Raw genomic sequence first — 13,631 nt, 5'->3', positions numbered from 1 at the left:
TCTCAAGACAGAGAATTACAAATGGTAAGGCAATAGGGATAAGAAATTATAGTTAACAGAATTAACAGCAGTACTCTCCCCCAAGCAAAAGAAAAGCCATTTTGAGGCCAAGCAAATGCTGCTCCAAATTTTTCAGGACTTTCCCATGACCACCAGAATTAGTTATGTGAAACCTCCTGGTTTTCACCATGATCTAGCAAGACTAGGAGAAGCACACACTTTCAGTTTAAGCACATTTATTTAGGAAGTAGCACTTCTGTTTACATTAGTTTTAAGAACTTGAGTTATGTTCTTTAGAAATTGATTTATTTACACATTTATTGTTCCATCATCTGGTATACAACACCTGATGTTTTAAATTTTTTTTTAAACCACCAGCAATTTCATAGGCTTCAAATTTAATGAAAAGGCTTTTAGTTTTGGACATTTTATCTGATAAACAGACAAGAAAACAGTAATAACAGGACAAACAAAACGTTTTATTGTAAGCTAAAGCTATGTGACTGCTTGTCATGCTTTTTTACATTGCTTATTATTAGTAAAATAGTGTTTAACATTTCAGAAAACATTCTTAAAAGAACAATGAAACAAAAGTGCTTCTAAACAAAAAAATACAAAAATAAATCCCATCCTGGAGTTGTCCAATATATTTTATGGGGGTGGGGTATGGTGTTTTGTCTCCACCTTTGGTTTTCATCACTTTAATACAGATTTCTGAAAAATACTGACTAGCCCTTCACACAACTAAAAATGGGAATCATGTGGCAAAACCAATTTCTGTATTTCCAGTCCCTTTGACAGGTGTGTGACTATTAGACAAAGGACTTTCTTCCCCACTTCTAATGGGAGAGAACCCATAACTGAGAGGCTACATCCCAGCATCTTTGATGACTACGCCTGTATTAACCAACTACAAAGAGCGCCGATCTTTCATCCTCAAAGCCACTTCTCTACAGAAAGGATTTTTTAAGAAGTGTATCTTATGAAGGCAAGGAAAGTCTTACAGCAAAACAAGATTCATCACCATAGTTTCCAGAAGTAATGTCAAGCATTTTCAAATCAAAACATCAGACTCTGAAGAACCTGCAGTGTTGGAGCCAGTATACTGAATCCACTGGAGGAATGTGTACCTTGCCAATTATTGCTGAACTCAGGAGGTAGTTATTGACAAGGTAAGAAGCTTCCACTCTGACACCTAATAATTTACACATGAAGCAGGAAAAACAGAATACACATTTCCCCATATTTTACAAGATTATTTTATATTTGGAGGAAGTGACAGCTTAGCTTCCTCATTCCGTGAAATTATAATTATCATAATTAAAAGAAAATATACTGAAAACTATAATTAAATAAGAAATTCTAAAAGAAAATAGCTGATGAATTGGTCATCTCTTAGGATGTCTGCAGATCATTCTAAGCATGGAAATTCACATAGGTCATTAAAACAACATTCTTCAACACTAAACAGCAGCTCAAGAGAAACTAATAATAAAACTGCCTCTAATTAGCACAATGATTGAGATAACTAGTTGCATTGAATACCTGCTTGCTACTCTTCATTCCATTTTTGATATCTGGTAGAAACCCCAACAAATTAAAGCATCACAAAAGCTTGAATGAATGAAAATCTGGTCAGATACAGTAGCACTGGTCCCCCCTTGCAAAGCTGCCACATGCAGAAGCATCACTAAAGCACTGGAGAAGTTAGAGAAGTACATCCTAGGCACAACTATGCATCACCCATGTCTTGGGTAGGAAAGCATTATGGAAATCTAGGGCACCAAGTCTCACCAGAGGTGATTAAGGAAACCCCAAGGAAAACGCTGCTCTCCTTTGCAGAATAGATGTCTCAGTTCCATTTGCCAGCACATCTGATTGCAGTGTTCCCAGTACAAAGTACTTACATTTCACAAGAGGGACCTGACAGCAGTGCCAAGCAGTGCTAAACCTCACTTGTCTAGAATAGAAAAATTACTATTTATCCTACCCCAGAAGGTAAGAAAGATTGAGTTATGTGTATATTGAGTTAAATGTATAAAAACTGTCATTTTAAGAACACTTGAGAGAATGGAACAGAAAAGCCAGCAATAGCCTCTAATCAGTGCAGTGACAACATACCTTCTCAGTTCAGAGACCCCATTTTTACTCAATTTAAATTGTTAACACATTTGTTTCCTACATTAAGTTGAGGGACCATATTCAACAGAACTGTACTAGCAACTGGCTTTGAGTCAGCAAGACATCTCAGGGCACAGTGCCTATTTCTGATACACTAAACGTTGTAAAGTTTAAAAAACTACCAGGACAGAGAAACTTAATTGTGCATAAATATCCTAGGTTAAGGCTTATCTTTAGTATTCTGTGCTGAGTTTGTCTTTGCATAAGCAGAGTACCTGTACAGGTTTGCTGTAATCCACAGAAAAGTCAACATTAGTAAAGGGAGAATCATAACACACCACAAATTCTCATTTTAAGGAGAAAGAGCAATCTACATACTATTCTTCTAGTATGTGGAAAGACAAAGTGTGGCTCTTGCTTAATAAAAAGCAGGAACCTGCTTAATAAAAGCAGAAAGGTTGTTCAAAAAACACAAGGGGTTTGGGTTGGTTTTATTTTCTCCCTCCAGTAACTGCTACACTTGAGAAGTTAGTAAAACACACTGGCAGAGAGCCAGACAAGCTGCTTACTAATCATGTCAAAAAAGTGGGTCAAGTTGCTCATTCACTAGCAGTGGGCAGATTCACAGAAAATAAAAGGGGGGGGCGGGGACGGGGGAAGAAAAGAAAAAAAATCAGTCCAGAGAGATAATGGAATGGCAGTCTTCACAGAGGTTAAAAGCACCCAAGCTGCTGTCCTGTCTATCCTGATTCAAGACATTGTATTAGACGCAACCTGATTTTGTGGAAAATACAGTTGGTAAAGTTCTGTGTGAGTGCTATAGACTTGGGAAATATGCGTAATTTGAGGTTGTTCAGGGTGGTTTTGGTTTTTGTTTTTGGGGGGGGTGGGGAAGGAAGGTTTGGTAGTTTTTTCCCATTGTGGTTGTTTTTCCATCTGCTCTTACACACAGTTAATCCAACATATAGATGGAATCACTGAACTGGGACTTAGTACATGCAAAATGAGGAGTGAGATGGAAGATAATGCCTTAAGTGAAACTGAATTGCTCTTAAAAGACACTATTCAGAAAATAGCATAAGACAAGACATTTAGAGGAGATTTATGAATCAAACAGCACCTGGCCATGCGCCAAAAATCCAGCAGCTGTGGGAAAAACTGATGTTGCAGAACAAATTTTTTTTTTTTTTTTACTGTGTTCCAGCTTTAATTTATTGGGCTGTAGTTCATTCACTAAGCAGAAAACAATCAGGCATAATAGAAGACCAAAAAGCAGCTGTACCAGTCACACAGATTCTCTTGACCTGAACTGGTTGTACAAACTAGTGAAAAGGCTGGTCCCTTTTCTTTTCCTGTAGCAGCTGGTGATTCTGACTCTGTGCTGCATACCAGTGCTGCTTTAGGAGATGGGGACTTCTATCTCAACATCAACTCTATCCATGCCAATGAGTATGCATTTGAAATAAGTAACTTTTATGTTCCTCAAAATTAAGTTTACAGTTTTGTAACAATCATTTAGGAATACTCAAAACCAGAAGCATTATCTTCAAAGTTCTCATTTGCAAAAGGTCTCAAGGAATGTTTACCAAAGCTTTATGAATGAAACCAAGGCCCTTTTTTAGATGTAGCTATTTGGCAGATGCCAATACAACAGTAATATTCATGCTTAGCACTATGAAGAGAATGACAAATATAGATCAAGTCAGCCAGGAATCTCTAACAACAGAGATGTACTAATGAAGGCAGAACAAAGGCAAAGCAAGATGTGAGATTTAAGAATCTGAAATCTTTTAGCATTTCTCCAGAAAAGCGAATCGCAGGAACCAAAGTCATATTTAATTTACGTAAGACATACATTTCAGAGTATCCTATCCTTAGAAGGCTAGAAGTGGTTTGGTTAGACTATTTGAAAAGGCATAGTAGTGGAACACAATCTTCTCTTATTTGATTGCTTTTAATCTTAAGATCAGTTAAAAGCATCTCTGGTTGAAAAAAAAAATAATCACAAACATATTGCATATGTGCACCTCAAAGGTTTGACAGAGTTTCTGCTATTTAGTACTCAATACCACACAGTGAGCATAGTCCTCTCAAGAGTATTACTATACCTACAACTGCATCTATCAGGTAGGGTTGGGGGTTTTTCCTATATACATTTAATATATTATTTACAGTCAACTTTCAGGTAAGTAGTTAAAAAAAATAAGTTAAATGAAAATTTAAAAACAAATTTTCTGTTAAGACCAAAACCAAATAACACTTACAACTCATTTCCATTAAAACAACAGTGAACAATAGGCATTTTTGCAGTATCACTAAGTTGGAAGAGGTGTAAAAAAAAACCTCAAACCAACCAAAAAAATGAAGAACCCAACAACCCACAAACCTGCTTTAACAAGGAACTAGTGTTCTGCCTTGCAAACATCTGTGTTTAATCTGTGTAGAATTTGTAAACAAGATGTGAGGCCTTTAGAAGTAAAGGCAAAATTGCTTTCTTTTATTATGATATTTAAAGGCTATCATTTAAGAGTTTGTTTTTTTTAATAGCTTGTCATTTATATAATAAAAACAAGTATTTGTACAAAGATGCAGTTTCTTTTTAAAAAAGCAGATCAGTTGAGTGTTTCATACTTTAATATATAAACTGAAACATATGAAATCTATAAAAACATTAATGTGTGCCATGTATTAAACATGTAGTCTCATATTTTAACGCTTACATGTGGAGATTAAAAAAATTATCACAATGGAAATTTTACTTTCAATTACCATAAACAGACCAAAATACAGAGTAGAAACACATCATTTCTGAAACTCAACAATCAGCATCACTTACTCTCTCAAACATCAGCTGGGCTTAAGTTGTACACTGTAAGCATATAGCTAACATTCTACCAATGAAAGCATTACAAAATGCATTAAGAGAAAATACTGCCAGTAAATGAGTATCTCAGTCTATTCTTTTATTTAGTAATGTTTCTTTTAAAAGGCAGTTTGAATTGGTTTTATAAGATTGGGGTTTTTTGCTGTTCTGCTATGAAAGGTCTTCAAACCTGTCCTGTGAACAACTCAGTCACACTACAACAAAACAAAAAGACAAATAATAACAGACCAGCTACTTTTAACATTTTAATAATCATAATTCCCCAATGCTTTTCTTCCACTCTGCACAGGGAAATTGTTTTATTTGGCACATTAAGGATAAAAAAAGTCAAAAAAATGAACTGCAGTTTACAAACCTCAAATTGAACATCATTGTTCCAAGTTCATTGTTCATCAATATCATGGCAAAATTAAAAACAAAAAAACCCACACACAACATAGGGAAAGATACTCCAATGATCAATATCATCAGAGCCTTGTAGCAGAAACAATATACATATATTAATGTTCAAACCAGAATCAGATTGCTAGGACTCTTACTTATCTCAAGTCCTGTTGTGCTCTTACTTACAGCGTGTAAATCCTCTCTAAATGGCAAGGAGGCTTTGATGAACACATTTCACATTGTATAATTTTCTCTTAATATCAAGTTTTAATGCAGATACTTAAATATCTGTAAAGTCCTGTAAACTCTGGCAGCTTCCCAGTTGTCTGCACCAAGTGCTTCCCAGGCAGCAGTGTTTCACTTCAAGTAGTGTCTCACACTGTGGTATCTCCAAAGTCCTTGTTCCAGCGAATATATGCTTCCAGGGTCTGTGGACTCAAACTGCGCTTGATCTTCTTCAAAGATTCTGTGAAGTCCGACAGCTTGATATTTCTCATCTAAACAGAAAATGAACAACATCAGGGTCACAAGTGGTTTATGCATTTTGGTTTATTCAAGAAGTATTTGAGTATTCACTTTTAACAAAACACATTATATGAGCGCTGCATCTTGATGTAACAATTTTTTTTTTGCAGAGTAGACACTCACTGCAACAACCCCCCCAAGAACATGGTATAGTCTCCATTGATGGAGGTTTTGAAGATATGACTGGGCAAGGTGCTAAATAATCTCATCTAAGTTACCTTTGCCACAAAAGGATGGACCAGGTGATTTTTCAAGTTACCTTCCAAACCAGAGTGTTCTATTACTTTATGACCTGATGCAAGAGTCTTGTAATTTAAGGCTACCAGTATGTACCATTTTTTAATAAACTAACACTTGCTAATAGAACAATCTGCCTTGTTACTTAATAGCTCATTAGACTGTCTCATTACTTCCTATTTAGTAGGTGGTGGGAGCTGGTGCATATGAGGACATCACCACAAATAATCACAGATGCTGTCATCCTCCTGCAACAAATCCTTCCAGCTTATAGCTTTGGACACAACCTCAGGCTAATCACAAAAAGCAACTCAGAAATTAAGTTTTGCTTCATTTTCCCCTGTGTAATCGTGGCTTGCACACATACCTGAACAGAAACTTCTGTACACAGGACCAATTGTCTCCCTTATTTTTTCTTTCATGTTTACAGCTGCAGTTTGTGGTCAGGAGCTTAATCTTTTTCTTTATGATGGTCCATGTCAATGAATGCAAGTATTATACATATACATGCACAAATCTGTTTTAGGTTCTCCCTAAATTAACCTACTTTATGCAAAGATGCGGTGGAAGGGGTAGAAGAAATTTCACTAACACTTCTGGGAATGTTCTTGGGAAGTAACACAGTGATTAAATAAAAGCCAGGTCTCTGACATCATCAGCTAGGTAACAAATACTGCACTTCAGTGTGAAGGAAAAGACAGGACAGTCAGCTAAAATGAAGAACAACAGACTTAATAACAAAAAAGGAAGTGCTCTGAAGGCTGAAAGCCAACAAACTACCCATGAACCTCTAACATCTGAGGACAGATCTTCTTAATCTCCATTTCTAAAGAATTTTATTTAATGAAGAAGTGATTAAAATTTATAACACCCCCAGAAGTTATCCTGTTTTGTATGATACTACAAATAAAAAATGGATCTTAAAAGTTAGTGAGAAAACATTCTATTCAAAGGGGAAAATACATCTGTTAGATCAGCTTACCTCACTGGCAGACATGTTCTTCACCTGTTCTGGTTTTAATTCTGTAAAAATAGAGATGGGTGAGTTCCATAAGAAAACTTCCATCATTTCTGACAAATAAAACATGTTTAAAACACTTCTATTATGGAAAAATCCCCGGCAGCTAAAAATTATACCTTTCTGCCTCAACACATACTCCTGTACAGAAAGGTACATAATGTTTTTGCCTCCTTCTTACCCATTTATCAGCTCCTCAACCAGGCTGCTCCCACACTCAGTTACTGCAGATGCAGCACAAAGTGATAGCAGAATTATTCCTTCTTCCTAAAGAATGGAAAACAGTACACAGGCCAGTAGAGCTACCACTCCCTACTGTGGTATCCACAACCTCCCTACTGAATTTCAGGAAAAAGAAGTTACAGTCAGCCAAAAGCACTGAAATAAAATCAGGCAGGGCACATTACAATGCTTCTTGCCCTATGCTGCACTCATGGGATCTAAACATTCTTGTATCATTCACAAATATTTTTTTTTTTTGGTAACTTGCAATATTTTCATGGTATCAACATCTAACAGCAAACATTTTGCTATGAGAGCACAATAAAAAGAATCTAGGAATGATTGGCAAGGATGATATCACAAAACATTTTCAAAAATATATTGTTTTATATGGAATACAGGAGCAAGTAAAAGAAATGTGTGGCACAATGTTACACGGTCTCCTCTTGAAATGGATTTGCATGTGAAGTGAGTTGTCAGCAAAGTAAAGCCTGCATACCTAAATGCCTACATTATTAATTCCACCACTCTAAATAAATATATTCAAATTCTTAGGAGACACGATGTCTCTTATGAGAGCCATTTAATGCAGTTCTGTTTCCCAGTTATTATGCATTATTGTGAAAGATCTACTTTACAAATTAAGCAGCTCAAAGAAAATGGGTAAAAAACATTACATTCCAACAGCTGCTTTCAAAAGACAGAGTGCACTGGTAAAAATATATGCTACAGGACTTAAAAAAATAATAACACAAACACACCCACAAAACATGAACAGACCTCTCCTCCCTATAAATAATTTAAAAGAGTTGCAACAATCTTTAGTTACACATAATAGGCTGGTACTACAGAACACTTCTGCGCTGCCTGCCTTTAGTACCTCTCTGTAAAGTAGGACAATATGTCTACAAACAGAAAATTAACACCAAATCTTCACAATCTTTTCTACACAAAAACCCTTCTACTGATCTCCACTAAACAAGATCATGTCCCTTAGATGTGGCTACTGGACACATAACTAGCTAGTTAAATGGAACAAAGAGAGGAGATGTTGGAAAAAAAGTATTCACATTAGAACTGTGAGTTTTTCCTAGCTGGACATGTCAGAGAAAGAACAAATATAAATATAACTCTAGTTCATTCACAGTTGTCATTTGGATCACAATTCAACATTAAGAGTTAAAAATATAAAAAGCTATGCCATTCAAACTGTATCTAGAAAAACCCCATTAAATATCTTGTTTCAGTTTTCCTTCCCTTAGACTTGAAAGAGATTTGACCCATTTATAAAGACAAGTAATGCAATCAGCAATTGCTACTCAAGTAATAATTTAGCTACAACAGAAATGACACCAGCCTCAAAAAGTCACTAGTGAAAAACCCTACAAATCAGTGAGAAACACTTCACACTGCTTTTCTCCTATGACATAAAAATTTTCTGTTTCTCATTGTGAGATGCTGAAGGATTTTGTGTAAGTAATCTTATGAAGATGTTATTATAAGGAACAGACTAAAATACAATGTAAAAAGTTAAATTTCAGAGGTTTGAGAATTATAAAGATTCAAGAAAATATAATTCTGATGTCAAAACCTCAATAAAAATCTCTGCAGCTTACCTCGAATGGGGCCAAGTGCTGCATCCTTCGCTAATGCAGTTAGGTCACTTCCAGAGTATCCATCTGTCATCCTTTGGCAAAGTAAAAAGTGGGGTCAAGGAGGAATGAAAAAAAAAAACAAAAACTTGCTTCAAACCACATCAATTTAATTGCAGATAACCCAAGTGCTACTTAATCGGAAGAAGTATTTCTTTGATGTTATTTTTCAAGTTTAATAAATCAGAAGTGTGTTCACTGTAAGTGATCTTTCACAGATTAAATTTAAAGTACAGGTATTCAAGTCCCAAATAACATTCTAGGAAAAAAAAAAAAGGCAGCAACTAGGATTTTCAGATGAAAATTGATCCCAAGCACATTTACTATTTCTCTTAGGAGACTTCTGTATCAGTAGTTTATCAACATTCGTCAATTATCATGAAACCAAAACCTCAATTGTCCTGTACACTCTGCAGGAGCTGTTCCAGAATTAGACTTAATATGCAAATTAATCAATGAAATACTTTGGAGAATAAAGGCCTCCACTGAACCAGGAAGCCACGAATACAAAATGCCAACATAAGTGAAAATTAGTAGTAGAGGTTACCTAAAGGAAAATTTAAAAACAAAACCAGCACCCTTGTAAGAACAGTTGCTAGCTGCAGCAACAAGAGCTTAGTCTTCTGGAGATCATGAAGTCTGTTAGAGTTTATAGAAAAAGTTGCAGAGGGGCAAAAGAACAAAAAATCATAATGGAGGTTAAATACTTCTCTCTTTCAAAACAAAGAAAAATTGAAAAATAAGCAGGTAGGATGACCAACTTTTACATTTTCTCTAATCCCTTTAAAAAAAACTGTGCTCCAGTTGCATTTGTAATTTGGTTCTTGTATCTGCAGTTAGAATACTGATACTGTGCTTTTCCTCCAGTTAGCTATTATTGCAGCCTAAATGTGGCCTGAGCTAACAACCTTCAAACACAGAGGGAATGTATTCAGTTTGATTACACATCAACTTTGGCAACATTACTAACAGGGTGACAAAATGCTACATCCAAGACTGTACTAACCTCTGCTGTCCTGTCACAAAGAGAAAGAGACTGAAGTACATTCACCTACCTATCTTTGCTATCTCATGCTCTGTCTTCATTCCTTCCTGCCCTACCTGATTTTTAGTCTGATCTCCCTCACACAAATTATTAGATTTAGGTGACTAACAGCAGTACTGTGTCAATCTCAATGATGAAAATCATAAAACAACTCCACTTCATAACAGGAAGGGAAAATTAACCCACATTTTGCCAATAAAATTTGAAAGTGAAAAGAACCTAAAATTATCTAGTGCTTGCTCTGCTATCTTGGTAATACATTCAACATGCCCAGCAAGGCACCAGCAAAGAGATCTTGCCAATTATGTGAAATGAATGCCAAGTGCAAAACTGGTGCTATCTTTTTGCATCAGGGAGGAGAGCTGGACTCCTTGAGGGACTGGTGGAAAGAAGCATCCTCCTCCCTCCTCCTCAAAGGAAAGAGCTGTTGAGCATGTTTCAACAACAGAAACCTGACTGGGTGTATCCTCATATGCATATATAAAAACACTTTCATATAGCCTGACAGGGAACCATCTTCCCCAAATGCAATTCATGTTGTTGTTGCTGGATGATTTACATTAGCTACATTTTGAATGAATTAAACAATCTGAATTAATGCAGTAGACGAATATATTTATTTAGTATGGTTACAAAATACTTACCTAGCTAGTTGAGTCAACTCTTTTTGGGTTAATGGACTTCCTTGCTTGCTTAGAAGATTTTTAAGCAAAATCAATCTTGTCTGAAAAGAAGATAAAATTATCATATATAAAACTCGTTTTCATGCAACACTTAGAATTGTGTTGCAAAAACAGAATTACACTTTTGTCAGTTTTGCTTTTGTGCTTCACCTGTTTAAACTTGCCCACAGTGCTTGTGCAATTAAACTGTGCAATATCATCTCTTCAGGAGCAGAGATAAGGACTGGGTAAAAACAAGATCAAGAGCCCAACTACTAGTGTCAAGAATAATTAGAATCATCATCAAAAGTGCTGATGTTCTATTGAACTGAAAATCATTAGGAACTGCAAAACACTCTACTTCAGCCAAACAAACATGCTCCTGTAAGTCCTACTTCAGACTTGCCTACGTCTGCCAGTCTGTAAGCAACATGTCACTACTCAAGAAACACTAATTAGCTACCACCAGATTGGCTACTAGTATGAGTGAAAACAAAAAATAGGGAAAAACTTTAAACAGTTCCCAGAATTAAAGCATAGTGTATATGGTCAAGGTGAGCCAGAAGTTATTTCATGGAACTGTATCATCCACAAGGGCAAGTTAAGAATTGCCTATAAGTGTCTAAAAAATGTGAGTGGAAAACAGTACTTACTTCCTCATTTGGTAAAGACACATACACCCGTTTGGTGAACCGTCTGAAAAAAATCCAAACATGCATACATTGTTCACACTATTCTATAACTATTTAGCACACACAAATCTAACGTTTCATTTAGTTAAGTGACAAAATTTCATTTTCATCATCAAATTCTAGGAAGTACAACTGGACAACAACAAAAGAGAAAATGTACCAGCCACTGGTGCCACCTTACTCTTATCTGAAGTTATAAGACCCCTCCCAGAGGAGAAACACTCTAAAGGCAGAAATACCACTGACTACCAGCAATTAAATGAAACATGTCTTAATTTTGACACAAAAAAATATTTGGAATAATTTCTTCAGGCAGTGCTGACATATCTCTTTTCCTCAATCAAGAATGAAAAGAGAATAAAGTATGAGTACTTTTAACAAAAAAGTCCTAAGGCAAATCTACAGCAAGATCTGTAATTGCATGGATGTTAGAAGACAATATTCACAAAGGAGAATCTGGAATACTGATCAAACTTTCTCCTTTATTTTGCCATTAAGATCCAAACAACAAAAAACCAAAATATTAAATCCAAGAAATTTAAGAAGCACTGCCTTGATCTCAACAGGTGCTACAGTTACAGACAATTCTAAGACCATAATGATTGTGCATATGCCTCTCAAAAGAAAAGAGTAAAGACCCTCTTTGAGAGGTTAAATAATTTAGCCTTGCTGAATAGCTTTTACTTATTACACAACTTCACCAAGATACTAGGCAAAACCTGTCTTTCATAATGAATATCATCTTAGTGTATATTCAGAAAAAGATGTTTTGATACCTGAGAACAGCATCATCAAGCTCCTGAGGCCTGTTTGTTGCTCCCATCACAAGTATTCTGTCCTCTCCAGAAGACTGCACCTATATAATGTGGGAAGGCAAGCCAGCTCTCAGTTTACACAGTCTACATTAAGCAGAAATACAACAAAACCAATTAAAAATTTGCTATGGATTCACACCAATGGGATCTTAATATATATATCCTTTAGCATTTTTTCCATTAAGGTAGGTTTAAAACATTACTGATAAATGTAAAATCAAACCAGGAAAAGGTAGGGAAAAAAACTGAAAAAAATCTTTCTGGAAAAAACGGAGACTATAAAACTATAAAAGGCACTCATCAGTTTAGTTGCCAGGAAATAATTATGGTGAAAAAAACAGACTTTCTGCTGTTCTGGAGTTTTAACACCAAACACTATTTTGCAGCCTATAAGGTGAGAATCAAAAGTTTAAAGCATAGCCAGAACCACAAACTCAGAACAGAGATCCATCTAACACAGGCCTTGCAGAAATCAGTAATCAAAACAGGGTAAAAAATAACCGTAATAGCAGAAAGACAAAGCAATTTCCTTCCTAATTCACCTTAGACCTTCCAAACTTTTGAGAAAACATTAGGCTATCAAATACATTATTATTTGCTTAGTGTTCAGTTCTTCATAGATTTAGGTTCACTGCTAGCATACCATGTTCAAAAGGTTCCCCAAAAATACTGTATGACATATTTACACCCTAAATATTAAGTCAGCAAATTTTGCATTATTTTTATTTTTCCCTTTTCATTTTAAGGAAAAACTCTGCATGCGTGTGTAAATAACCTCTGCATATCACTGTCACATTGCATTATTTGTCCTGATTCATTAATTTTGGAGTTTTTCCCAACCTAGCTGCCTCTCCATGTTGTCATCTGCTCCTCTTGTACCTCTTTACTATTGCTTCACCACTGCAGCAATATTCCACCAAGCTAATGAAACACAAACTAAAATTATTCACTACAAGAACAGTGCTGTGACAGAAAAATACACTGATCTCATTTGTGTGTCCCACTATGAAATCCAGTTCCTCTTCCTGGGTACTGCATTCATGCCATTAAATACTTCTTACTGGATTCTGTCTTCTCTAGCTTATGATACCAAGAAAAAAGTTATAGCTCAAGAAAAGGTGTACTAACACAGAAATTAATCTTTCTGGTGTGTCAGAACTGTGTATACATGAGATACCTATATATATATAATCTGAACTAGTCTGTTAGAAATCCTCATCCCTCAAGTTTCACCTGCTGACAATGCATACTTGGGACACATATTCCTTTGAAATAAAAAATGATTTAAAAGCCATTTAATCTTGTTTTGCTTTGCTAGAATAAAGAAAAGTGATTCATAAAGCCATGCAATTGTAAACATGGATTCTACCCTCC

At 35.7% G+C, this 13,631-nt stretch overlaps 1 protein-coding gene across 6 annotated transcripts in view; it reads right to left on the bottom strand.

Annotated features, from left to right (window-relative positions):
• Positions 1-219: 219 nt before the first annotated feature.
• SPAST (spastin) overlaps positions 220-13,631 on the bottom strand; it is a 38,545-nt gene continuing 25,133 nt past the window's right edge. For all 6 annotated transcript variants that reach the window (XM_021545457.2, XM_021545459.2, XM_021545458.3 and 3 more), the window contains 6 exons: positions 12,219-12,298; positions 11,404-11,446; positions 10,733-10,812; positions 9,008-9,078; positions 7,134-7,174; positions 220-5,886 (listed from right to left, as the gene is read on the bottom strand). In XM_021545457.2, the coding sequence (XP_021401132.1) occupies positions 5,764-5,886; positions 7,134-7,174; positions 9,008-9,078; positions 10,733-10,812; positions 11,404-11,446; positions 12,219-12,298 (438 nt within the window). In that variant the 3' untranslated portion in view covers positions 220-5,763. The remainder of the gene's footprint in view (positions 5,887-7,133; positions 7,175-9,007; positions 9,079-10,732; positions 10,813-11,403; positions 11,447-12,218; positions 12,299-13,631) is intronic.

Source organism: Lonchura striata, chromosome 3 (genome assembly GCF_046129695.1).
Source record: "Lonchura striata isolate bLonStr1 chromosome 3, bLonStr1.mat, whole genome shotgun sequence".
NCBI lineage: Eukaryota > Metazoa > Chordata > Aves > Passeriformes > Estrildidae > Lonchura > Lonchura striata.
The sequence above is the reverse complement of the archived record's forward strand: the minus strand, read 5'-3'. Positions and strand labels throughout refer to the sequence as shown.